The sequence below is a fragment of the Botrytis sinoallii genome, assembly GCF_014898435.1.
Source record: "Botrytis sinoallii strain Bc 23 chromosome Unknown BSIN_009, whole genome shotgun sequence".
Lineage (NCBI taxonomy): Eukaryota > Fungi > Ascomycota > Leotiomycetes > Helotiales > Sclerotiniaceae > Botrytis > Botrytis sinoallii.
The window spans coordinates 1,138,759-1,163,290 of NW_024066036.1; the positions used below are offsets into that span (position 1 = coordinate 1,138,759).

Sequence of the window (24,532 nt, forward strand, 5' to 3'; positions counted from 1 at the left end):
GTACATTATCGGTAATGCCTGATTTGAATGTTTCTTAAGGTCATTTTATTTGTGCTATTGTCTCACCATAGGCTTCGCCGGTGCCCTTATCCGGTCGACATTCTTTAGCCATCTTCAGGAAGAAAGCATAGGATAGCTTCAAGGGAATTCCCCGCTGGACACTTACGGACCTACCCATCTCTCCCTCTTCGTTAAGGAAATCAGCGTGAGGTTCAATATTTCTATTTACTTTCCATTGTTCCTTTCACGAGAGAGCGCCGATAAGCCGCTGTTCCTTTGCATCTTATCGTTGTCCTCCTCGATTGTCACTCTTCATAGCCTTGCTATGTCTTCTTTTTATAATGATGGATGGATCAATAGCTCTCCAAAGATCCTCTATTCTCCGGACGACTCAGGTTATGACAGTTCATCTCCCAGACGAAGGCTAAGTATATTAAGTGGTGAGCGTCGTGTCTACCTTTTGATGCATGCCATTGTCTTATATATTTGCAGACACTCATTCGACTCATGACCCTCCCCTGCCACGGTTCCGAGATGAAAATGGGAAAGAATGGAAAACGAGTCTTTCCATGCGGATCAAAAATGTGATCAATGGAGTTCCTATTGACCAAAATCTGTCAAACATTGCTCCAAATAGTCTTCGGTTTGATGGATCATCAGATAGCCCCAAAATTCCAACTACTTCATCCTCTTCGACAGTACCTCGACCCAATACCAAGTCTAGACCAGCTCTTTCGAACACGCTCCGGGCTCGAACGTCAGTTGACTCGACCCCAACTAGAAAGTCTGCTAGCTCCTTGCATTCTCCAGATCGATTTCTTCCTGTTCTGAAAAGATCTGATTCCGCGACACAAAGCTTTCGTGCTAATAAAGATCCTGGAAGTCTCTCGCCTTATGAAAGATTAATGAGACATAGCAGTGCAAGCCTTGATGCTTTCAACCCCCGTCGACGTGCTACATCGCCAATTCCCCTAGCTTCTCGACCTGATTCCAGAAGAATTGTTTCTGCAAATCGCGGCAGAGGTATGGAATAGATCAGGGGTATTAATTGATTTCCATTCTGATTAATTTATAGGTGCTACTGCCCTTATTTTTCAGAGAAGTGCTCCAACAACACCCTTTGGGGAGAGGCAGGTGAGTGCAAGCTTCATGTCATATTTTCAAGGATATATCTCCGTCTATTCAGCAAATGGCTACGCAAGACGAAAATTTAAGCAGCGTTGATCTTTTCCCTGCCGTACTGATTACCACAGGTCAGTGTAGGAACCGTATGGGCCGTCGGAGGAGTGGCTCCTATGAGCGCTGGCATCTCAGACGGGCGTGGCGGTATGCTTGGCAGTGGGACTAATGCACCATTATATACAACATCCTTCTCCGCTTCACGTCCGAAAGCACAAGAAGACTTTGAAAAGCATGAAGACAGGCTGGCGCAAGCATTAGACATTGACCGTACACAACGCGTTTTTGAATTTCGAGACCCATTAGCCACACCACCCACCACTCCACTTGATTCTAAATCTAAGAGGTATATCTTTGACACCAAGACTACATGGAATGGAACAGAGTGGGTGCTTGGTGGACCGGAACAAAGTCCGTAATTCTGTTTCATGCTTTTCATATGTACAGATTGGGATTCTGATGATCATATAGAGCAACAATTGCCACAAGAACCTCGCACGCTTCCTGTTGCTCCTTTCAAATAAGTTTGTCATTCGCTGGCATATAGCATTTACTAATCTTCAGCACAGTTTTAGATGCACCAAATTTGCGAGATGACTTTTATTGCTCGGTTCTCGCATACTCTGGAACGAGTCATACACTGGCTGTCGGTCTGGGCTCATTGCTTTATGCATGGTCCGAAATGGCAGGAGTTCATTTACTTCATGGCGGAACTTCAAATGCTTCTTGGTTGACATCGCTAGCATTTTCATCTACACAAGGAGCCAAATCAATACTTGCCTTTGGCAGGTCTGATGGATCTCTGAGTTTGTTGTCACTTTATGACAGTCTATTGCCTAGATTCGAAGTCCAACAGCCCTGTCCTATAGCTTGCGTCACTTGGAGACCTTCGATAACAATGCGACCTTCGCGAAATCCACTTGCCCCGGACATTATGGTGAAGACAGAAGATCTGATTGTCGGAGATGAACAAGGAAATATATATTATTATGTCGTTGAATGGCCTGATGCATGGGAAATAACTCGCGATGGCTGGTCTGGCTCTATGACACTCATTGCCAAGATCTCTATTCACACCCAACAAATATGTGGTCTCTCATTTTCCACAGATGGCTCATCATTCGCAACTGGAGGTAATGATAATCTTTGTTGTCTTTTCCGTACAAATGAAGTCACCCGGCCTTCTCGTGGTCAACTAGGCACCGCAGAAGAAGTGTTCCTTGCTACAGCAGGTATGCGTCGCATACATAGCGTAGCGGGTCAAAGTCGCGTTAAGGAAATCATCTCCGGGGCCGAGAAACATCGTTGGGTTCATGGAGCGGCTGTCAAGGCAATTGCATTTTGCCCTTGGAGAGATGGCCTAATCGCAACCGGCGGTGGAAGTAACGATAAATGCATCCATTTCTTTCACACATCTTCCGGAGCCTGCCTAGCTACCATTAGTGTAGCAGCTCAAGTTACTTCTCTTATTTGGTCCACTACTCGTCGTGAAATCGCAGCCACATTCGGGTACGCGCAACCTGAACATCCATACCGAATCGCCGTTTTTAGTTGGCCAGACTGTAAGCAAGTAGCTGCTATTCCATGGGAAGGCGAGCATCGAGCACTATTTGCGATTCCATATCCAGGTGGTCCAAATGAAAGCCATAGTAGTAGGGAAGGGGGAAGGGCCTTGACAAGAACGGCCCAAGAGGGTTGCTTGGTCGTGGCTAGTAGTGATGAGAGTGTTAAGTTTCATGAGGTGTGGACAAGTAGTATGAAGGCTACTAGTGGAGGTGAGGGCTTACTAGGTGGAAGTGATATTTTGGAGGGCTTGGAGGGGATTGACAAGGAGGGCGCTGTTATCAGATAAACTTGTTGACGGGGTGAAGATGAGTGTTTAAAGAACGTATAAGGAGATGACGTACATAACAGTCTGTACATCATCTGTGCGAAACAAATTGAAATAAGATAAGGAGAGAAATGAAGGGGGGGGGGGGGAGAGTCACTAAATGAAATGAACGCGAAATCGGAGAGATGAAGAGATGTACTACACCTGCTTTTCTTTTGCAAGTTGCAGACACGAGTACATACAAATTTGCTTATTCTTCTGAATCAAAACAAACAAATATTCCTTACCTGAAACTATACTTTTGACTTCACATGTCTGTCTACATCTTCGATTTTTGATACTTGGATAAGGGGGCTCCGAGCAAGTTCCGAGAAGTATGCTGAGAAAATGTTGAGAAAATGTTGAGAAAATGCAAGAAAGATAAATGAGACAGGTCACCGGGGGAGTAGATTGAGCGTATACATACATTACAACCTGATGTAACGAAAGGCCAAGCTCGCCGAAAAGCTACAGAGATAAATGGTAATGAGATATTAGTTGGTAATGAAGAGAAGAAACATTTTGAATTTTCAAAGGGTCCGACCTGCTTGCTTATTTGGAAAGATAGATAGATAGGTGGGATTTATAGGAGAGGTACTGGAGATGGATGGTTTAGATGCTAGATACTGGATACTGGATACTGGATGCTAGATACTAGATGCTAGATACTGGATGCTAAATACTGGATACTAGATACTGGATGCTAGATATCTTCTGAGCAAGGCATTATGATACTGTAATAGGATGGGGAATAATGTAATTTTACATGGCGAGATGGGACCAATATGCTAAAGATAGGATGGGATGGGATGGGATGGGAAATGCAGGAGGTACGTAATACTAATTTGGAATTCTGGAATGCTGGAATTGTTTAGATCTTGATTGGTGGGGATGAGATGAGAGATTCTGGGTAGGTAGGTAAGTACTTGGAAGAGAAAATGAAGATGAAGATGAAGACGAAGATGAAAAGAAAGCACTATAATAGTATTACTCTGTTTAATTATTTACTTATTTACTTATTTATTTATCTATATTATTACAGAAAAGAATGATATATATATCAACTACTGAATATTAGATATTAGATACTAGATACTAGATATTAAATACTAGATACTAGATATCTACCTCCCGAGTTCTTTACTCTTATCTAGATATATAAAAGTAGGATCTATAAATCTATAAATCTACGAGATAAGAACTCATTGGGAGGAACCTTGGTAGAGTTAGAAGAAGAAAGAAATAAGAATAATCAAGTGCAAGAGTGAAGAGAGTGAAGAGAGTGAAAAGAGTGAAGAGAGTAAAGAGAGTGAAGAGAGTGAGAGAGTGAGAGAGTGAGAGAGTAAATGAATAGAAGAAATGAAAAGCAAAGTATGAAAACAGAATCGGGATTCCCCGGGAGCTGTGGACAGGAGAGAGAGAAATTGTCACGTGGATTTTTACACATAATAAGTACAAGCATTTGCGCTAGTGTCTTGGTGGGGTTGCAGCGCATAATAGTTTACTCGTAATCGTGTTTCTTACATTCTACAGCAGGCCCATTTTCCACTCGCTTTCATATGTCCACCCGTTTGTACTCATACACCACACACCATACACCATGATTTTTTTATGTATTTTTAGTTTTGTATTTATTTGTCTACGGAGGTATGTATCTCAACGCTTCTATCAGTCAATCAGTAAATACCCGCCAGATCGACTTGTGCCCCCTGGGCTTGCTTGCTGTACCAGATTCCACTATGTTCACTCCTCCACTTCTCCATCGGACTGCTCTACCAACGTACCATGTCTGCGTATTTTGCAGCAAGCGGCACTATCGACCTCTCCATTCCCAATCCCGGCATACAAAGTGCTTAGCAAGCCAGTAAACATTGCTTGATCATCAAGTTGCCTTGGCAAATGTGATGATCGAATGTTAAACGCCAAACACCTTGCTCACGTGGAAAAACAACGATGGGTGGTATTTCTTGAAAGAAAGAGGAAAAAATGACGTTAAAAAAGAAGAAAAATAGGGAGAGGCATCCTCCTCGCAGACAGGTATATGCAGAGAGATTTCTCGGATTCTTCTTGTGTTCCGCCACGCCAGACTGGCAAGAAGGATCCATCCTTGATTTGAGATGCTTGTAGACTGTTCTCTCGAGCATCTCCGAGGGATTTTGGAGAAAAATCTCCCAATGGTGGTTTGATCGTTGCTTTGCCCCTCGACGTGCGGCATATCTGTGGAGATGCTATCCCATGTGTCGTGTTTCGTATGCGTAAAGTGGAGATGGTCATTGATAATATTTCTAGGGATTTTGACACTGGATCGAATCGCGAGGAATAAATGCTCGGTATTATCATTTTGTATCTGGAGGATTGAGTATTCATCAATCTAAAACGAAGTCGAGATGTGAGTCCTGTAGTGCTCCCAGAACTGTTCCTATCTTGTGAACCTTTTGGAGAGAATTGTCATTCTGGATGAGACTGGCTATCCTGCCGAAGCTTTTCCTGCGGATTTGGAGAATATTCATACATTAGATAAAGCACATTCAGGTACGTCAATGCCCTTCCAAGATCGCATTAGTTGTTTACAGGAGCAGATGTAGACGAATCTGCGTCCACAACTCCAGCTGCGCTAACATCTGGAGAAGAATCTCCACCAGTGTGGATAGTCTGCGCTTGGGCTTGTGTTTCAATTGCAGCCGTGGGGACTTCTACGACCGGAATGACTTGTGCGGTTGTTTCCTGTCCCTTTGATTCGGCTGCAGTCGGAATACTTTCATTCTGCTTTTTGCTTTCTGTCACTGGTGTTTGACTGGGTTCACTTGATTGACTTTCTGGCTGAGAGGTAGCTTTATTTGAGGGTTGAGTCGATTCGGTATCCTTGACAACTTCTTCTTCACGACTTGAATTTTCCGTGGGCTTTAGGGCGAGATTTCCTGTTTCGAGTGTTTCCTTTGGCATTGAGGGTTGAGGAGCGGAAGCTGTTTCTTCGACTACCATCGGTTCTGGTAATGAGGCTGTAACGGGCAAATTATTTTCTCTATTTAGTGGAGCAGTACCGGGATTCACAGCTGGGGCCTGAATACGGCCCCATTCCAAAGTTGGATTGGCATTGTATCTATTGTCGGAGACAGGTGCGGAATTCGAAGAATTTTGCGCATTGTCTCCGTTTCCTGAGGCGTTTGCTTTAGTAAAGTCCTGCTATCATCAAGTTAGTCATGAATTCGTATCTGAATTCCAATGATTGAAAGAGCACTACTTACTCCGCGGGCTGGTGAAGAACATGCCGCGCCTGGTGAAATTTCAACTCCTATCGTACCTGCCGATGGTTCGGGAACTGAATCTTCTCCGATGTTGATGCGCTTTGAAGAACCTCGAGAATTTCCCTTCCACCAACTTCCCATGCCGACACCTCTAATCTCCCCATCACTTAAAACATGTTGTGCATCTCCATCACCTCTTACATTGCTCTCTTCCATTTGTATGTCCTCTCCATTTCCATGGTCCATAGTTCGCTTTCCATTTCCGTTCATGTGTGTTTCCAGCCACAACTCGCGGTCTCGATCAACTTCCTGGTATTCTCGATCCATGTGATGTTTCATCGCAACATTTCCCCGCTCCATCCCATTAACCCCTTCAACCCACCTGATGTTCATGATCAAGTAACTCAGACCGTCGTGAGCACGGGTGTTCTTGCCTCCCCATTCACGACTCTTGATACCATATCGGATCGTGCTAAAGTACTTATCAAGACAACCCAGAACAAGTACTGTGACATGAAGATCGCGATTGTTACGAACTGGCATAGGACCTCTAGCAGGAGGACGGTCAAAAAATTCATCCGGTCCATCAGCCATCGTATCCAGTTCTGGCTCAACAGATATTCCTTCATCTGCTTGATAAAGATCCAAAAGTTTGACATCGATATCGTCGCTCCATTTTCCGCAAATCCAACCTTGATGAATTAATGCCGCAATGATGTCCGAGTCATCCGAATAGACATCAGTACCCCATAGGTTTTTCCGAGCTGTGATTTGTGCTCTGCTTGGCGGCTGAAGATGAACCCGGGAAATCTTAACTGTAAATGTACAATTGATCAGGTTTTCGAAATTCGCGCTGCTCCTATTAGTACCAGCAAATGCGCGATTGTATGGCACTTCGCCAGTAGAGTTTGATCGGTACAATGAGAGATTTGCTTGGTAATACTCGCCACCAAGATGGCAACGAGGGTGCTGTGAAGCATCATCAATGATCTCTTGTGAATGAACTCGGTATTTGGGCATATGGAGGTGGTTGTTCATAGGAGGAGGGACTTTTGGTCCTACAGAATTGTGATTCGGTCCTGCAGAATGGTGATGATGGTGATGGTGATGGTGAGAATGTGGATTGGAGAGATGATGATGCGGAACAACGGAAGTTTCTCCGTGAGGTGGGGACACATCACCATTGGTTCTTTTGATGCTTTTAAAGGGCGTCACCGATTGAGATGAAGGTGGCGGGATTTGATCCAAGGCACCGGCGACTCGGTGTTGGTGACTAAACAGATTAGATGGATCATTAAAAAAGTGGAATGCGGGAATGTGAACATACGTATGTCGATGTGCAGCATGTTTTGTACGCTTTTCTCTGCCATTGGGAGTTTGTCGTCCAGTACTACTGTCGTCGTCATTTCTATCTTCCTCCTTGAGCTTACGGCGTCTACCAAATGGACGAGGCATTGTAGAGCTACCATTTTCAATAGGCGAATTGTGAGCAGAAGGGGAATCAAGGTCTTCACGGCGTGAGCCAGAGAAAGGCAAACCAGCAGTAGTAGATCCCGCAACAGGACTAGATAAACTCAAAGCCACCCCACTTCCAATGCCAGGAAATATTTTACCAAACTCACTCTTGATACTAGGTTCACCAGCGGGACCAGGTTGCTGTGATTGTGCACCTTGTACAGCTTGAGGGATAGGTGAGACTCGACCTCCTCTACGGTTGTCTTGAACACTTAGAAGTCCTCTTTGGTTTTGATGTTGCTGCATCATTTGAGGAGGTGCTTCTTCGACTAATCTTCTCTGCGGGGAGTCATGCTGCGGGTATTGGGGATTAGGTGGCATTGATCCAGCAAAGGCGGATTGTTGAGCTTTGACTTCCGCTCGCTGTCTTGCTGCAGCTTGCTGTTCCTGCTGCTGCTGCTGCTGCTGCTGCAACATTCTGTCCTCAAACGTTTGCTCAAAATGAGGGCTTGGACCCGATGCTTGTTGCTGCTGAGAGTGTGGCGGATAATGAGAGACATGGGCGTAACGAGGATCACGTTGATCATTATTAGGGACAGGTTGATACGCAGGGTGAATACCGTACTGAGGGGCTGCGCTCCTTGGCTGGTCGTAGACATTACCATGTGATGCATAAGATGGTGGTGGTCGCTCATATGTCGGTGGTTCAAACCCAATTCTTTGTTGTTCATGTCCAGGACGTGCCCAAGCTGCTTGTTCGCGGGCATCTGGTTGACGACCATAGATTTGGGGATGATTTCGTTGAGACATCTGGTGTGGGTACTCTCCGTGTATACCAGGTCGTGCCTGTTCCTGCATGGCCATAGCTTGCTCCCGCTCCGAAGCAGACCTTTCCCTCTCCCTCTCCCTCTCCCTCTCCCTGTGATTTAACATCATGGCTGCTGCTGCTGCTGATTCCCTCTCCGCCCTATCTCTCTCTCGCTCTCGCTCCCTCTCTCGTTCTCTGTCGATGTGCTCGAAGACCGGGTCATGTCTACTACTGAAACCACTGGGTCTTTGATGGATTGGCTCTCCTCTAGTTAAAGTCTCCATCCCTCGAGGGTCTTGCTCTACTCTCCTACCACCAAGTTGTGGTTCACCATGAAACGTAGAACGATCTCCAGGGCGAGACGTCGAAGAGTGATATGTCATTGGCTGGCTGTTTGGTCGCGGAGGCATGTTCATGTTGCTACCTCTCATGCCTTGCGAGTCGCGCCGATCGTCTGGATGCTGGGCGATTGGATTCTGAGAGGGTCTGTGACCGTAATGTTGAGGAGTAGCGTGTCGGTGATCAGGCGTTCCATATTGTCCAGCACCTGGTGGTGATCCTGCAGAATTCGCCCGGTGATCTCGATGTTCATACCGTGAATCGGGGGTCCGAGGACGTCCAAAAGATGTATAGTCATTTGCCGCTGAGCTGACGCGCGGTGACGCATGCGTCGCACTACCATACATCGGAGGTGGTGCCGATGTAGTGATTGGGGACGTGTACTGGTTTGGCATCTGTTCACGAGTAGTCGGCGCTGGGCCTCCCAGTAATGATGAAATGGACATGTTACTTCCAGCAGTGCTAGGTGGTCTATTCAAAGGCGGTGGCAACTCTCGGCCACTTGGAAATCCGACCGGAGGCCCAACCGACACTGAAGGTCCTCGAGGATGCGGTGGTCCATACCCGTGTTGGATGGGTCCTTGGTGTTGTTGTTGTTGCGGCGAAGATGGTGGAGGCATACCGCGTCCTACCGGAGTCGAATGCCCAATCGAGGAAGAGCTCGGGTGCCTTGAATGACCTCCCCCATGCAACGGTGGTCCTTCTTGATAACGCGGTTGAAAGTATTGACCATCAGAAGTTCTTCGTTGATGATCCGGGTATGAAGGCTGGCCACTCGGTGGATGCGACGACGGGGGATATTGTGAAGGTTGTCCGTTTGGCGCAGGTGGAAACGTAGAACGGGCGTATGGAGAGGCCGTGTTCGTATTCCGCGAGAACGGTAACTGTGGTGGTCGACCTTCCATGACGAGAGGGTTGTCTTTATCTATGTGTTGTGGAGGCTGGGAGCTGTTGGCTATTCGAGTTCTGGTTCAAAGGTGGAAAAGGTGGAAGGGATCGAGAGAGTTCTAGGTCCGAACTAAATAAGGAAACCCACAGGGTTAGTGCCGGTAATTGTCATCTCCTCTCAAGGGGCGAAGCTAGTGAATATGCCACTTACGATCTTGAATCCAGGAGGACTGACGAGGGTATCGAACCTGGATTGACTAACAAACAATGAACCCCGCCAATCAAGTACTCGTGGTGAATTCGCAAAGACGTATTTGTTGAGATCTGCGAGTTAAACGGATGAATATTGTGCTACAGATAACGGTAAAAGGGGAATTATGGCGCAGGGACTTTTCGTGGTGGAGGGTGTTCAAGAGGAGGAAGACTTTTGAGGGTATCCAAAATAAAATGAAATGAAGCCAAATACCAAACAATCCGATATCGATCGCGTTTATTAAAAGTCAGTAGTAGAGTATTCATCCAGCGTAAGATAAAGCATGTTAATATTTGAGTGAATTATAGTCGAGATGTGAAAAAGCGAAGGGTGATCTTCCTCTCCAGTGATGATGATGAAGGATGCTTGTTGATTTGGAGTTGGTGAAGTGAAGTTCGATTTAGAAACCCAAGATCTCGGTGTACAAGAATCTTTCTTTTCCATGAAGCTTTGATGATGAAAGTCCAAACTAGTTTAATCGATTTTAGTTTGAGTTTTAGCTTTTAGTTTCCTTTTTCTGAGCAATTAGCGTCGACTGGTGGTCTTACTCAATTAGTGAATAATGGAGAAAAGCAAGTCTGCAGATACCAGGATGAACTCACTAATGATCACTTGGAGCTAGGGACTAGGTAAGCATTGACCATTCCGAAATGGGACAAGCGGGAAACCCCGGAGGAGCGTTTGCATGTATTTCTATGAATCAGTCGACGGGGATTTCCACCTTTTGACTTTTTGTCCAGAATATGATGCCTGCTGAGCTCCTGACACCTGTAAGCAAAAGGGAAGCTAAGAGGGGACGCTAGACTGTGATGGGATTAGACTTGAGCTTAAATCCTCAAAATGGGGTAAGAAAAGAAGGCACTAGGATTAAATAAATTGATTTGTTTTTTGGGGTGGTTGTTGTTTGGAAGGTTTCTATGGAGGAGAGAATTATTAAGTATGTACGATACGATAGAGATGATTAAGGATTGATTACGAGTAGAGATTTAATGGAGATTAGAGATTTAATAGAGATTTACTATCCATTAGAGTACTAGCCTAGTATCTGTCTCTCATCTCTCAATCAAGGTAACCTACTTGGGTAGCTTGTGAAGGATATTGCATTTACCACCTTGGCATTTCCTACCCAGGTCCCCCAGACAGGCAGGTATCCCTTCCCATATGTTTCTTGACCGCACATACCCGTGATGTTGACACACACACTGCTCTGTATATTATCTACACTGCACCTGCGCTCACCCCCTTACAGCTTATCTCCCCCGGTACTTTGGAGTTGCAGCTTACATCCTTTCTTCACTTGACCATAGAAGAAGTTGGATATACCTACTCGGCAGGAAGAATAGCTTGATGTGTATGTAACCTCACTTGGAAAGGACATCGCTTGAAAAGGACATCACTTGAAAAGGACATCACTTGAAAAGGACATCACTTGAAAAGGACATCACTTGAAAAGGACATCACTTGAAAAGGACATCACTTGAAAAGGACATCACTTGAAAAGGACATCACTTGAAAAGGACATCACTTGACAAAGGTAATATAAGGAACTCTCTGAATTCCAACATGAAACACTACGAGCCATTTAACTGCTATGCGACGACGATGTGACGACTACTTCTCCTTGTCAATCTGTCAAATGTACTCAATAGTAAATGACTACCTAGGTAGATACGTGAAAACAACCATCCAAGATACTACTAGGTACGTATACCAAATGTCTTCCAGTCATTCAAATTCCCATCTCTACCAATCACCTCCTCGGTAATCAAGAATCACCTAATGATTATCAAATCAATCTCCCACCGATCGTGCCAACCAAAACCTAAATCTACTCCAGCATGCAAGCCAAGTACCCGCTCACTATTCCCTTCCAATAAAGCGCGTCATCAATCGTCCCCTCACCATTATGTACATGAAACTCTGAAACACATATCAGCAAACAACACTGCATACATATATACCTACTACATATATATATACCTACATACATAATACATACAATACATACGATACATACTCATACCTGCGATACAAACACACAACACCATTCCCCCTCATTCATCCTTTCCCCTCCCCTCCAGAAGGAAAAGGAAAAAGACATCTCAACAATCCATGATCCCCCTTTCTTCCCACTTTCCTTACCCGAGCAGTGAATCAGTGAATCAGTGAATATCTCACATTCACTACTAGCTAATCAGTAGACCAAGATGACAACTTGGTTCCTGGATATTCAATGTGTTCGCTAAGGGTCGAGTGAATGTCTTGATTCCAGCCACGTTCTATGAGCAAGAGCCACCTGCATCCATGGATCCCAAAAGTTCTTTGTGGGTGAAGAAAGTGAATTTGCATTGTGGTGATATGATCCATATATATGATATGTCATGATATGATATGTCATGATATCATTTACCAGATGGAAGTTTGACCTCGGTTTTCGGAGTTTAGGGTTAAAGCCGTGAGTTTGCAGTCATCTTAATTTGGACATGAAGAAAGGAAAGAAAATGGGGAATGAGAATAAATACTAGCTATCATCATCATCATCATCATCAATCTGGACTTCTCACCACCCAAAGACAATACGGACGGAAAATGTGGAATTCCCGATCATGTACCGGTACCTGAACATGCCACGCTTACCCTTGCACACTCATCCGCCCATTCCTATTAAGAATTGAGACCATGATCACAGCTTTCCAAGGTTCCTTAGGTAATTACTAGGGAGATACGACACTCCGTAGATATTACCAGGTAGATAGATACCTTATCGCTCCCTTATCCACCAAACTTCAAAGACATTCAATGTGAGACCTTAATCAGCAAGCATCACAACCACATCTTGGTTTGCTGGTACATATCCAATTTCAACATTTCATATTTCATTTCTCAATGATACTCGACATGACATGAGATATCTATCATCCAACGGCAATGAACAGATCTTCCTCATCTACCGGTCTATCGCTTCCACTTCCCGGCTCCCCAGGATCTTCATGGGCCATGTATCGAGCTAGATTTGCCGCTATTTTTCACGGCGCAGATACGTCGGTTTTGATCGCGTTTTGGTTGTTTGGTAGGTAATCATGCTTGCATTTGCGCACGGCAGACGGAGTCGCACAAACGATTCTTGGGCTGATGGGTCTACAGGTCTGATCAATAATGTTTTGTATGTGATTATTTTGTCGGCGGCCTTGGATTTGGTTGGTAGGTTTGAGTTGCTTCCCCTTTTTCACTCGATGCGCAATCGGAACTTTATACCTGGATGTTTGGGATTGCAGGGTGTTTTCAGTCGCTAACCTTTTGTATAACAGGTCCTGATATTCCGAAATCTGTCGTTTTACTCGCAGATGTCCTACCTTCTTTCGTAACGAAACTCGTCGCTCCTTACTTCATTCATAAGATTCCTTACTGGATACGCATCATCGTCTTCTGCTCCTTATCCTCGGGGGGCATGCTCCTCATTGCATTAACTCCCGACGACAAATCTGTATCGACAAAATTATTCGGTGTAATACTTGCGAGTCTCAGTAGTGGTGGTGGAGAATTAAGTTTCTTGGGTCTCACGCATTACTATGGGCATTTCAGTCTGGCAGCATGGGGAAGTGGAACAGGAGGGGCAGGCTTAGCAGGAGCTGGATTATATGTTCTTTTGACAACTATCATTGGACTATCTGTCAAGATCAGTCTTCTAGCTTCTGCTTTTTTGCCTTGTATAATGCTTCTCTCTTTCTTCGTTATACTACCTCAAGGACCATTGAGGAGAGCATCTCTAAGGAAAGATTACAACACACTCCCTGGAGAAGATTCGCTTAATCAACCTCTCACGAGTTCAGATATCGATGATCTACCACCTGATTCAGCAGCGGCTTCTCTACTCGCACCTGGTCCGGCCATCGCATCAGAAGCCTACTCCTCACACTCTCCCCGGCCCTCTTCTCCGGGATTATCTCATCATGAACCGAAATCGACTTTCCTCTATAATCTCCACCGCGCCTCCTCTCTTTTCTTTCCCTACATGCTTCCTCTCCTCCTCGTTTACATAGCCGAATATACCATTAACCAAGGCGTCTCTCCTACTCTGCTCTACCCTACCCCTTCTTCGGGAAATCCCTTTTCTCACTACCGCTCCTTCTATCCCACGTATGGATTTATCTACCAGCTCGGCGGTTTCATTTCACGCTCCTCTACACCTTTTTACCGAATCCACAATCTCTATATCCCGTCATTCCTCCAGATTGCAAATCTTTTCCTCCTCATTTCGCAGGCGTTGTGGTTTTGGATCCCAAGTGTGTATCTCATCTTTGTGGTGATTTTCTGGGAGGGACTTCTCGGCGGAGCGGTGTATGTAAATACTTTTGCGGAGATTATGGAGAAGGTAGGAGAGGCCGACAGAGAGTTTAGTTTGGGGGCCACGAGTGTGAGTGATAGTGGGGGGATATGTATAGCAGGGTTTGTGGGGATGGTTCTGGAGGTGAGTTTATGTGAGTGGCAGGTTGAGAGGGGGGAGGGGGTGGTTGAGGATGACTTAGTGGGGAAAGGGGAGAAAGGGGGGAGATGATTAGATTGATAGAGGAGAGGGTTAGAGAAGAGGGTGATGGGTATGGGAGTGGACATGGAAAGAACTAATGATGAGGGGGTCACCGGGAGTCACCGGCGTTGGGAATTTTTCGTTTTATATCACGCATGCATACATAGATAAATACCTTTCACTTTGAAATTTTGTCCCTCGTTCCAATTTGTTTCATGAATTCGTCTTGATTTCTATCTTCCTACTTTAATTCTACATACCCCTTACTTATATCTAACCTACTAGAAGCGTAGTACTCACTCACTCACTCACTTTCCTGATATTAAGCTCATTCGTTATCAGTTGGTTATGAGGATTCATTACCCCTCTCCCTTCTGTCCTCTGTCCGCAATATGCAATATACAATGTTCTATAATCGTCTCTCTGGTTTCCTTCTCTGGGTTTCCTTCCCTTCTCTGGGGTTCCTCTCTCTTTTGATTTTCTTGGTTGGATTTTCTTGATTGGATTTTCTTGCTTGTTAAGGGGTTGTCGAAGATATCTTATCTTCTTGACTTGTTTGATTTAATCCAATTTGATTCGTTTCAATTCGTTTCATTTTGTTTGTATCGAAGCGGAGAGGGGGAAGAGGGGAGGGGAGGGATTTCGATTAATGTAATGGTGATGGCGATGGGGGTTTTGGAGGGAGGGAGGAGGGGGGTAAAAGAATATAGGTATGTGAGATGAGATGGATGGGATGAATGAGTCTCTGGGCTTCTTTCTCGGTTTGATGATGAAGGTGTGGGAGTATGAGGGTATGGGGTAAGTATAGATAAGTAGGTAGGTAGATAAATAAATAAATAAATAGAAGATAAATAGATATATAGATATATAAATATAGATTAGATATATAAATAGATAAGGGATATATAAATAGATGAGAAATAGATATATAAATAGATAAGGGATATATAAATAGATGAGAAATAGATATATAAATATATATAGATATATCGATAAATGAAAAAATATAAATATATAAAATATATAGATAGATATATAAATAAGAAATCTATAGAGATATCTAACTAAGAGATATAGATCATATAAATAAAAGATATATCGATATATAAATAAGAGATATAAAACTATAGATGAAAGATATATAGATAAGAGAAATAGATAGATGTATAGGAGATAGAATGAAGTGAAATTTTTTATGGAATGGATCTGGGTAGGTGGGTGGGTACTTGAGTGACCTTGATCTTTAGCTGGATATGTGATTTGGTGATGGGGGGTTTGAGGGGTTTGAGGGGGCAGAAAGGGGGATAGGATAGTTGTGTTGTTAGTGGTTCTTGAGTTGGGATTGAAGATTTGGAGATTTGGGGTGGGAGGTTTATGAATGGGTGAGCGGGTGTGGTGTGACGATTGGGTGTGGGAATCGGTTTGATGATGATGATGGTGATTTGACAATAGGAGAGGAGACGGTGGATCTGTGTATTATATTCTACTTGTGGATGAAAATTTGTTGAGAAGTGGTTATTGAGTATTGGATATCAGAATCCACCTCGTCTCGAGCTCGCCCTCATCTCAGATTTGGGACGTTGGAAGCGAAGGGTGAGCGCGAGGGTATAAGGCGGAACTTTAGTTGAGGATCTGTGATGAGGATGATGTTGATGGATAAAAGAGATATCCATCCATTTTGATGTGTGAGATTTAGATGGCAATATTGTTCATCGTTTTGATGTATAGAGAAGCGATGTTGGTTGATTGTAGTTTCACGAATTGTGCTGCAAACTTGCAGATACATAATGCTTATTACATAAATGGTAGCGATGAGAGTTGGTGTCTCGACTGGAATATTCTTCTTCATTGATGTCAAAACATTGGGATGGTTCGCTAGAAGTGGTGCTGGTGGTGTTCTGGTATCCATACACGAACACAACCATACAACGCAAACCTCAAAACCAAACAAAACATGGGGATAAATTCCTTTTCCATCTCGATTACTAAGCATCCAACTATCATGCACCACCATGTTAGCAGAGCAGAGGCTTAGATGTGATTAAAATCCCCATCATACATGTTGTCCACCTAGAGTTACACTCCACATATCCATCCGCCCAAACCAAATGTTAGTTCTCCAACCATATCGCCAATCGAACTGTAGTAAAAAAGGGGGATGAGGTCAGATTCATGAAAAAGACTCAAAAGTGTGATGTGAGAAACTAATAATAGTTTCTCCATCCCTGTGCCTCAGCCTTTAGATCTACAGCCCCCAGCCATTCTAGAATACATGGCACCTATCAGAAAAGTCGATAAGCAAATGTCATATGTAACATCCAGTTCGATTGCATCCGTGGGTGCGGTGCGGGCGGCGCTGCTTGGACAGATGCGATGAAACGACTATGTTGATAAATAAAAGTGTAGGTGAGGCAACATAACGGTAGGTAATTGATAATTGTCATCTTATATTTTAACTTTCACTCTCCTTTTTTTGGTCGTGCTTTCTTATCCTTTCTTTCTCTCTTAATCTTTCTCTTCCCCTCTGTTATTTGTTCATCGCATTCGAGAATTATCAAAACCCTCACATATTACGATATTCACAATGCGTTCAACGTTTCTACTTCTCGCAGGCGCAATTACATGTATGCGATCAGCATGTGAAGCTGCTTATGTACCCGGCGCAGCTTTTGATCGATTCTTTACTATCTGGCTCGAAAATCAAGTGCGTTTTTATCCTCTCCCCCCATTTCCCCCTTTAAACCCCTCAAATCCCTAACCTCATTCATTCTAGGATGACTCAAAAGTCGAAGCCAATGCGGATATCCTCAATCTCACCAAACAAGGCATTCTCCTTGAAAATTACTACGGACTGACCCATCCCTCTCAGCCAAACTATATCGCATCAGTCGGCGGCGACTTTTTCGGTCTCAATCATGATGAATTTGTACGCATACCGCACAATGTGACGACAGTGGTGGATCTATTTGAAGATGCGGGAATTACTTGGAAGGGGTATTTTGAGGGAATGCCAGGACCGGGATATATGGGAGAGGGAAGTACTGCACAGGATGGGAAGGGATGGGATTATGTTAGGAAAACATAAGTGAGTTTTATACCCGAATTACTCTCAATTGAATAGTCTGCCTCCACGGCAGTGGCCCTCGGAGAGCCAGCGGAGCGTCATTCTCTTTAGGGAAATGATCAAAAAACCAATGCTAATATGATTGAATAGTCCTTTTGTCAGTTACGATAGTATAAACACAAACGGTACACGACTTCAAAATCTCCTCTCCTTGGACGACTTTTCCACGACCGTTAAAAGCGATCCATCCTCTTTACCACAATATGCACACATATCCCCCGACATGTTGAATGATGGACATAATACCTCTCTAGCATATGCAGCCAATTGGACGCGATCATTTCTCACTCCTCTTCTTCAGAATGAAGCATTTATGAATAATACTCTCATTCTCCTCACTTATGACGAATCAGAAACCTATTCCAAACCAAATCGAATATATTCCGTACTTTTAGGTGGTGCTGTTCCAGCAGATAAAAAAGGAACTGTTGATACAACCATTTATTCACATTACAGTATCCTTTCCACCTTAGAAAACAATTGGGGTCTCCCTAATTTGGGTCGTTACGATGTTGGCGCCAACGTCTTTGATCTTTGCGCTTCGAAAACAAATTATACAAATATAAACCTCAACATGACAATTCTTAATAACTCTCTATCATACCCTGGATTCTTAAACAACGATCCCGCAAAATGGGCACCAGTCCCCGTCCCGAATCTTCAATTAATAGGCGCAGGCGGAAAAGGTGTAGATGATTACACACATGCTGAATGGGTTAGTGCTAAATCAGAAAAAACCCCCTATGATGGAAGCGGAGAATTCTTTGATGGTGGAAACGGAGTAACTGATGAGCGAAAACCGGTATATGCAACGCAAGGAGCGAATGTGGTAGCTACCGCCACAGTAGCACAGCCATATAGCGCGACTGCAACGCCTACTAGTGCCAGCACAACCATGACTAGTGCGAGTGCATCGGCGAGCGCGACAAAGGGGAGTGGAGCGGAGAGGAGTAGAAGTATGGGAATGGGATGTGGGAAGGAGGTTTTGGGATTGTGGGTTGCGTTGGTTTTTGCGATTGTGGTTTTATAGATTTGATTTGATTTGAGTTTTGGGGGTTGTTAGATGGTTTGGGGTGGGGCTATGTATGTATGTATATTAGAGGAGTTTTGGGGTGTATATTTAGGGATGTGTTATGATGGATGGGTAGATACCAATGGGAGAATAAATGGAATTTAAGGTTGGTTTTTGAAGGTTGATCTTGCAATCTTGATCTTTGAATCAGGACTCGGTCTAATCTTGATCTTGGAATCTAATTAGCAAGTGATTCTTTTCCCTCGGTCGTCGAAGTTTGTGATTTGTATCTTGTCTTGTCTTGTTTTATGGTTCTGTGGTTTTGTAGCTCTATGGCTCTGTAGTTATGTAGTTCTATTTGCTAGCGCAAATATTTCCCTTTCGTAACGATTTTTTTGAGATGATTTTCTCAAATCGCATATTGTGAGTTGTCGAGGTTTTATAGGTCTTCCTTTTAGGGCCCTGGGGGTATCCCTTGTGGAGAGTAACGCTTCTGGAGAATATCTCGTTTCGAAACAGAATAGAGAGAGAGACACACTAGGAGTGAGCATCTCAACTGTTTCGATCTTGAGTGAGATTACTGAGTAGATCGATCCATGGAAAATCTTATTCTTATTCTTGTTCTTGAGATTTGTATAGGTGGATAGGTAGGTAGGGTCACTTTCTTTCCTTCTTTATTTAGGGTCTTTAGAGTCTTTAGAGTCTTTAGGGTCTTTGATTCTTTAGGCTCTTTAATTCGTGTCTTCTCAGAGTCGTGAGTCTATAGACTCTGTATGTATAGGTATATAATGCATCGAGATAGATAGATGATTCTTGATCCGCTTTGTAATTCTCTGATTACTTATTATTATATTCATCGGGTTGAATAGATAGATAGTAAGACTGACCTCAGTAGATGGATAATCGCGAGCGATCGTCTTTCTTGTCCGTAAGGATTGGATTCTAGAGGTTGGTATGGTATATAGTAGTAGGTAGATGTAGTAGGTAGATATCTATCTATATGCTTGTTCGTTCGTATTCTCGAGCTTGGTGCTTGGTGTATGTAGTAGTGCTATTATTTTCTATAGCTGGATATTCAGGTAGGTGGGTAGGTAGTCGAGGTTTTCGTGTATTGTTATGAGATGGATTGGATTGTTGTATGGTTGAATGGTTGAATGATATGATTTGTGGATTCGTATATTCGTATATTCGCGTGAGTTGATTAAGCTTTATCATTCGTGTTGAGCTTTGTTATTCGTAGATTCTTTTTGAGGTAGAGTTGGAATATACATGCCTAAGTAGGTTGATAGTTCTTGAGTTTCCTGAGTCTTTGATTGAGTCTTCTTCTTGATGATTTGATTGTTGATTGTTGGGCGGTTAGTGTTTGGCGTTAGGCGTTAGGCGTTGGGCGTTTGGTTTCTGTATTCTGTATTCTGTATTCTGTACGCAGTAATAAAATCTAGGCGTGGTAAGAAGTTATATTCGTAGTCTTGGTAAGACAAGGTGCCTAGTCACGATAGGTGTTTGTTAATTGGGGAGTATAGTACTAAGTACTTGGTAGATTGTCGCTTGTCTATAACTTTATAGACTACTTAATAGTTTAAGCTTGCTTATACGCTTTGGTTTTCGTTTCGTATTTCGTCGTTTGTCGTAGTTCGCTGGGTTGAGATTTAATTTCTGAGATTCGAGTGTTCGTATAAGTATATATAAGATTCGTAGCTTATATATAGTTTATAGGTCGTAGCTTGTAGATAGCTTATATAGATTAATAATCTCTTGATTAATTTTCTATAGTTCTTCTATAGTTCTCGTAGTTTTCTACTCGTCGATTAGTTTTCTATTAGGAGAAAACCTATAGTCTCTCGAATAATCTTTATTCTTCTCGTCGTTATTCTCGTTATTCTCGTTATTCTCGTTATTCTCGTTATTCTCGTTATTCTCGTTATTCTCGTTATTCTCGTTATTCTCGTTATTCTCGTTATTCTCGTTATTCTCGTTATTCTCGTTATTTCGTTATTTCGTTATCGTCGACTAGTCTTTTATTAGGAAAATATCGATGTTTTCCTAATAATTCGGAATCTTACTTCTGAAATAATATCTTCGTAATAATATCTTCGTAATAATATCTTCGTAATAATATTATTAGATAGTTAGGATTTATAACAAGTCGACTTCTTATTCTTTTTTTTCGCTTCGTCTATTCTTTAAGCTTATATCGCTTTTTATATCTTCTTGAGATATTTATTATATCGATCTTTAAGTCGAGTAATCGATTTATTTCGTTATATCCTCTCTTATCTTAGTCTTGAAATATAATCTTTCGATATCTTATCTTAATATCTTTTCGATATCATTTATAGATAGTCTCGTCGGAATTATTATCTCAAGTAGTAGATACCTCTATATTATACTATATATACTCGTAGAATATATTATGTATACTCATAGTAATATACAATATAATATAGAAGCTGTAGAGCGGGTTTAAGATCGATGATCTCTCTAGTTTATCGATTTTTAGTATCTAGATTACGTAGAAATAGATACTAATAATAGTCGTAGATAAGAGGATTATATTCTTATCGAAATAGGTATTCGGACTTACTCAACCTTGAAGGTTGATGCCGATGATAGTCTGAGCTATTCAATGTATCGTAGGGTTCGTATCGATTCTTTAGTCCTGATAGTAATATCTTAGTCGACGATTTTCTTCGTTTTCGATCTCGATATATTATATTCTGATAATATTCGCTTAACAGCGATAGGTATAGGAGACGCCCCTGTTCTAGTCTACTCCTATATTCATAATTAGTAATATCGACTTCTCTCAAACTTATATACTATACTCGATCTAATCCTCATCTTCTGCGATTATCGATCTAGTAAGATTTCCTAATGACTCCCTACTCTTCTTATATTCAGCTTGTTTTCTTTCGATTCGTTGTCGTATAGTTTATCTTCGATTCGTCGTTTCGTTATGGGGTATCCTGTATACCCTGTATACCCAATACGTCTTATCCTGTATGCCCTGTATACCCTATACATCTTGTCTTGTGTACCCTGTATACCTTCCCTATATGCCCTGTATACTCCTCGTTATAGGCTATATAGGTTCTGTAGGTTCTATGTTCCCTGTATTTCTTCTCTCTCTACACCTGTTTCTCCACCTCTTCCTCTGTACTTCTCATTCTTTCCCTCCTCTTCCTCAACTCTACTTTCATCGTCCCCTCCCGTATACCCATAGACATCTTATTTCTAGATTTGCCACGCACAATTACTTTTGTCGAAAAAAATATTTTCCGACAAATCATTTGCACGTATTTTTCTTATTGATTAGACATTTTTTCTCAAGACACTCATACTTGGAGTCTCGAATACTGAGATGTGAATGCTTCACCGGGAGTGACATCTCTGGTTCTGTTACTCACCGGGGAGCAACATCATTAGCCCCATCACTCACCGGTAGTAACATCTTTGATTTTGTGATACACCGGGGAGCAACATCATTAACCCCAGTGCTCACTGGTAGCAAAATCGTTAACCTTAGGGCTAGTTTGAATATAAAATCCATACTGAATCCACTGAAATAATCTGTACTTTGTGCCATTACGGATTCCGCGATAACATCAATCTGCTTCAAAAAAAGCAGATTATTAATCTATGGTTTTATAATTTGAATATCAAATTTACCAAATAATTTATGGTTTTTCTAGAATATTCAATTTAAACTTCAATTCGATATTAAAACCCTATATTTAAAATTGAGAACCATATAAAAAGCTTTAATAGAGTAATAATCTTGAAAAAGTGCTTAAAATTGGAAAAGAAATACATTTTGATTTTATTTTTCTTCTTTCTTTTCTTTTCAAAAAAAAAATCTTTTTTTGAAATATTTTTGAAGCTATTTTCTATATATAAAATTATTTCAATAGCCAATAATATAATCATTACCCAAAATATCTCAAAAGCGTTTAGGAAGTCGAAAATTATTGATAACAATAGCAATCGAAAGTTTATATCTGTACAAAAAAGAGATAGAAAATCTCGAACTCGAAATCCCTCTTCCCCAATTTGTTATTCCAAACAAAAACCCAAATCTACAGCAAAAACAACCGAATTTCAAAGTTAACTTCGAGATTATAATATCTTTTTTCTTTTTTTTAATTAGAGATTTACTATCCAGTTTTTTTTATAATGACGATATTACCTTCAATTAAAAGAAGATATTTTCTACAAAAAAGAAAAGCTATATATAGGTATTTGATTCAAATAAAGTTTATTTTAATTATATTAATTTATAATATATAGCAGGATTCCGAAACCGATGAGAGGCTTTCAACAAATATTGATATAGATAGTGATAAGAATAATAACGACGAGAGGGATGTTGATAATAGCTATAATACTAATCAAGATTTAAAATATAATATCTGTAGTGGTTTAGAAAGTGAAAAGAATCTTTTTATTGATATTATTGAAAGGAAGGATAAATCAGTGGATCCGGAAACTGAGATTGAAGATATTTCGAAGAAATCTATGAATTAGTTTAAATGGAAATCTTATGAAAAGCTTCTTTTAAACTTAATGCAAAGTTATTTATAGAAGACTAATCAACGATCAGATCAATTCACTGAATAGAGAATATTTCATTATAGTTAATTTGTATAAGCTATTGCTTTAGAGCACAAGATATACATTAATAGTAATAAGAATCTAACTAGTAATCAAATTAAAAAGAAAATCAATTTGATATGAACATTCTCTTTTTTTATTATTTATTTGATCTAATTGATTTGATTTAGATCAAGGGATATTATGTAGAGTGTTGGTATTTTCTTAACCTATTTGGTTGGGGTATTAGATTCAATAAAAAGAATGATATTATGCAGTCTTATGTACCTGATTATTTATGGAAAATGCTTTTACAAGTAAGCAAAACTAATAATCAAAAATATTATTGGTATCGAAGTTATTATACAAAAAGCTAATCGATTCTTCAATTTCTATTCGAAATTTGCATAGTTAGTAGTAAATTTGCATATCACCCTATAGCTTTAATACAACAAATAATCATTTCTTTAAATAAGAAGAATAATCTTGCTGATTCAATACACTCTATATCTTTCTTAGATAAGAGTATTAAAAGGTGGAATAAATATAGCTCTGGGATACACAAGATAAGGAATTCATATTTTTGAAATGTATTTTATTATTAACTGATTTATAGTTAGAAACAGAATAATATAAATAATCTATTATAAGCTATATATTATCAAAAAGGCCTCAAAAAACTATTTCTTCTGAAATTACAGATAATTTACTTTATATTAATGAATTTTTAAGAGATTTTAATAAATCAAAAAACCACTCTAACGCCTTATATACTCAAGTCAATAATTCATTATCCCTTTGGCATTAAGTATACTATATGATTGCACAAAACTACCCTAGCAAATATGAGTCTCTAGGGGCTGATATTGCTTTCAAGTTTGTTGATTTCCTACAATATCCGATGCTTAGTATTCGCTAATCTTATAGTGAGTTGCTAATGTTTATATATATAGGCTTATTTCAAATAGAATTTGTAAATAAGATCTATAAAAAACTTAAAAAACAGTACAAAAAGAAAAAATAATAAAATACCTTTATTATCCGTTTTTTATAATAAACTTTAAATGAAGAGTGGCTTTCAAATTCTAATAGCTTTTGATTTGACAATTCTATTTACTCTGTTTTCTTTATTATATATTTTTATCAATATAATCTTTATATTTATTCAATTAGATATTAATATTATATTTTTTAATATTTTTGTCTTATTTGATATTAACAATATATGAATATGAATAATACCT

The 24,532-nt window shown here is 41.1% G+C and overlaps 4 protein-coding genes across 4 annotated transcripts; 3 read left to right on the forward strand and 1 right to left on the reverse strand.

Annotated features, from left to right (window-relative positions):
- Positions 1 to 325: 325 nt before the first annotated feature.
- On the forward strand, positions 326 to 3,031 carry EAF02_005928 (uncharacterized protein; the record flags this gene model as incomplete). The annotated part of the gene is made up of 5 exons (XM_038901976.1): positions 326 to 440; positions 493 to 1,023; positions 1,076 to 1,134; positions 1,254 to 1,590; positions 1,749 to 3,031. The coding sequence occupies 5 exons, from the start codon at positions 326 to 328 to the stop codon at positions 3,029 to 3,031; spliced, it is 2,325 nt and encodes a 774-aa protein (XP_038758193.1).
- Positions 3,032 to 4,601: 1,570 nt separating this feature from the next.
- Positions 4,602 to 10,494, reverse strand: EAF02_005929 (uncharacterized protein). The gene is made up of 4 exons (XM_038901977.1): positions 9,996 to 10,494; positions 7,622 to 9,914; positions 6,295 to 7,567; positions 4,602 to 6,232 (listed from the first exon to the last, which is right to left on the reverse strand). Exons 2-4 carry the CDS (start codon positions 9,799 to 9,801, stop codon positions 5,609 to 5,611), a joined length of 4,077 nt encoding a protein of 1,358 aa, XP_038758194.1. The 5' UTR covers positions 9,802 to 9,914; positions 9,996 to 10,494; the 3' UTR covers positions 4,602 to 5,608.
- Positions 10,495 to 12,605: 2,111 nt separating this feature from the next.
- Positions 12,606 to 14,592, forward strand: EAF02_005930 (uncharacterized protein; the record flags this gene model as incomplete). Its single annotated transcript, XM_038901978.1, has 3 exons — positions 12,606 to 13,107; positions 13,182 to 13,238; positions 13,346 to 14,592. The coding sequence occupies exons 1-3, from the start codon at positions 12,966 to 12,968 to the stop codon at positions 14,590 to 14,592; spliced, it is 1,446 nt and encodes a 481-aa protein (XP_038758195.1). The 5' UTR covers positions 12,606 to 12,965.
- Positions 14,593 to 17,146: 2,554 nt separating this feature from the next.
- EAF02_005931 (uncharacterized protein) lies at positions 17,147 to 18,716 on the forward strand (the record flags this gene model as incomplete). Its single annotated transcript, XM_038901979.1, has 3 exons — positions 17,147 to 17,266; positions 17,336 to 17,556; positions 17,777 to 18,716. The coding sequence occupies 3 exons, from the start codon at positions 17,147 to 17,149 to the stop codon at positions 18,714 to 18,716; spliced, it is 1,281 nt and encodes a 426-aa protein (XP_038758196.1).
- Between the last annotated feature and the right edge of the window lie 5,816 nt (positions 18,717 to 24,532).

What these genes read in the sequence shown, in the direction of transcription:
- EAF02_005929 (XM_038901977.1), bottom strand. Translation starts at nt 9,801, where the DNA reads ATGGAAGGTCGACCACCACAGTTACCGTTCTCGCGGAATACGAACACG. An exon ending in CATGCTGCACATCGACATAC is followed by an intron (nt 7,568 to 7,621) that starts GTATGTTCACAT and finishes TAATCTGTTTAG; the next exon opens with TCACCAACACCGAGTCGCCG. An exon ending in GTTCTTCACCAGCCCGCGGA is followed by an intron (nt 6,233 to 6,294) that starts GTAAGTAGTGCT and finishes ACTTGATGATAG; the next exon opens with CAGGACTTTACTAAAGCAAA.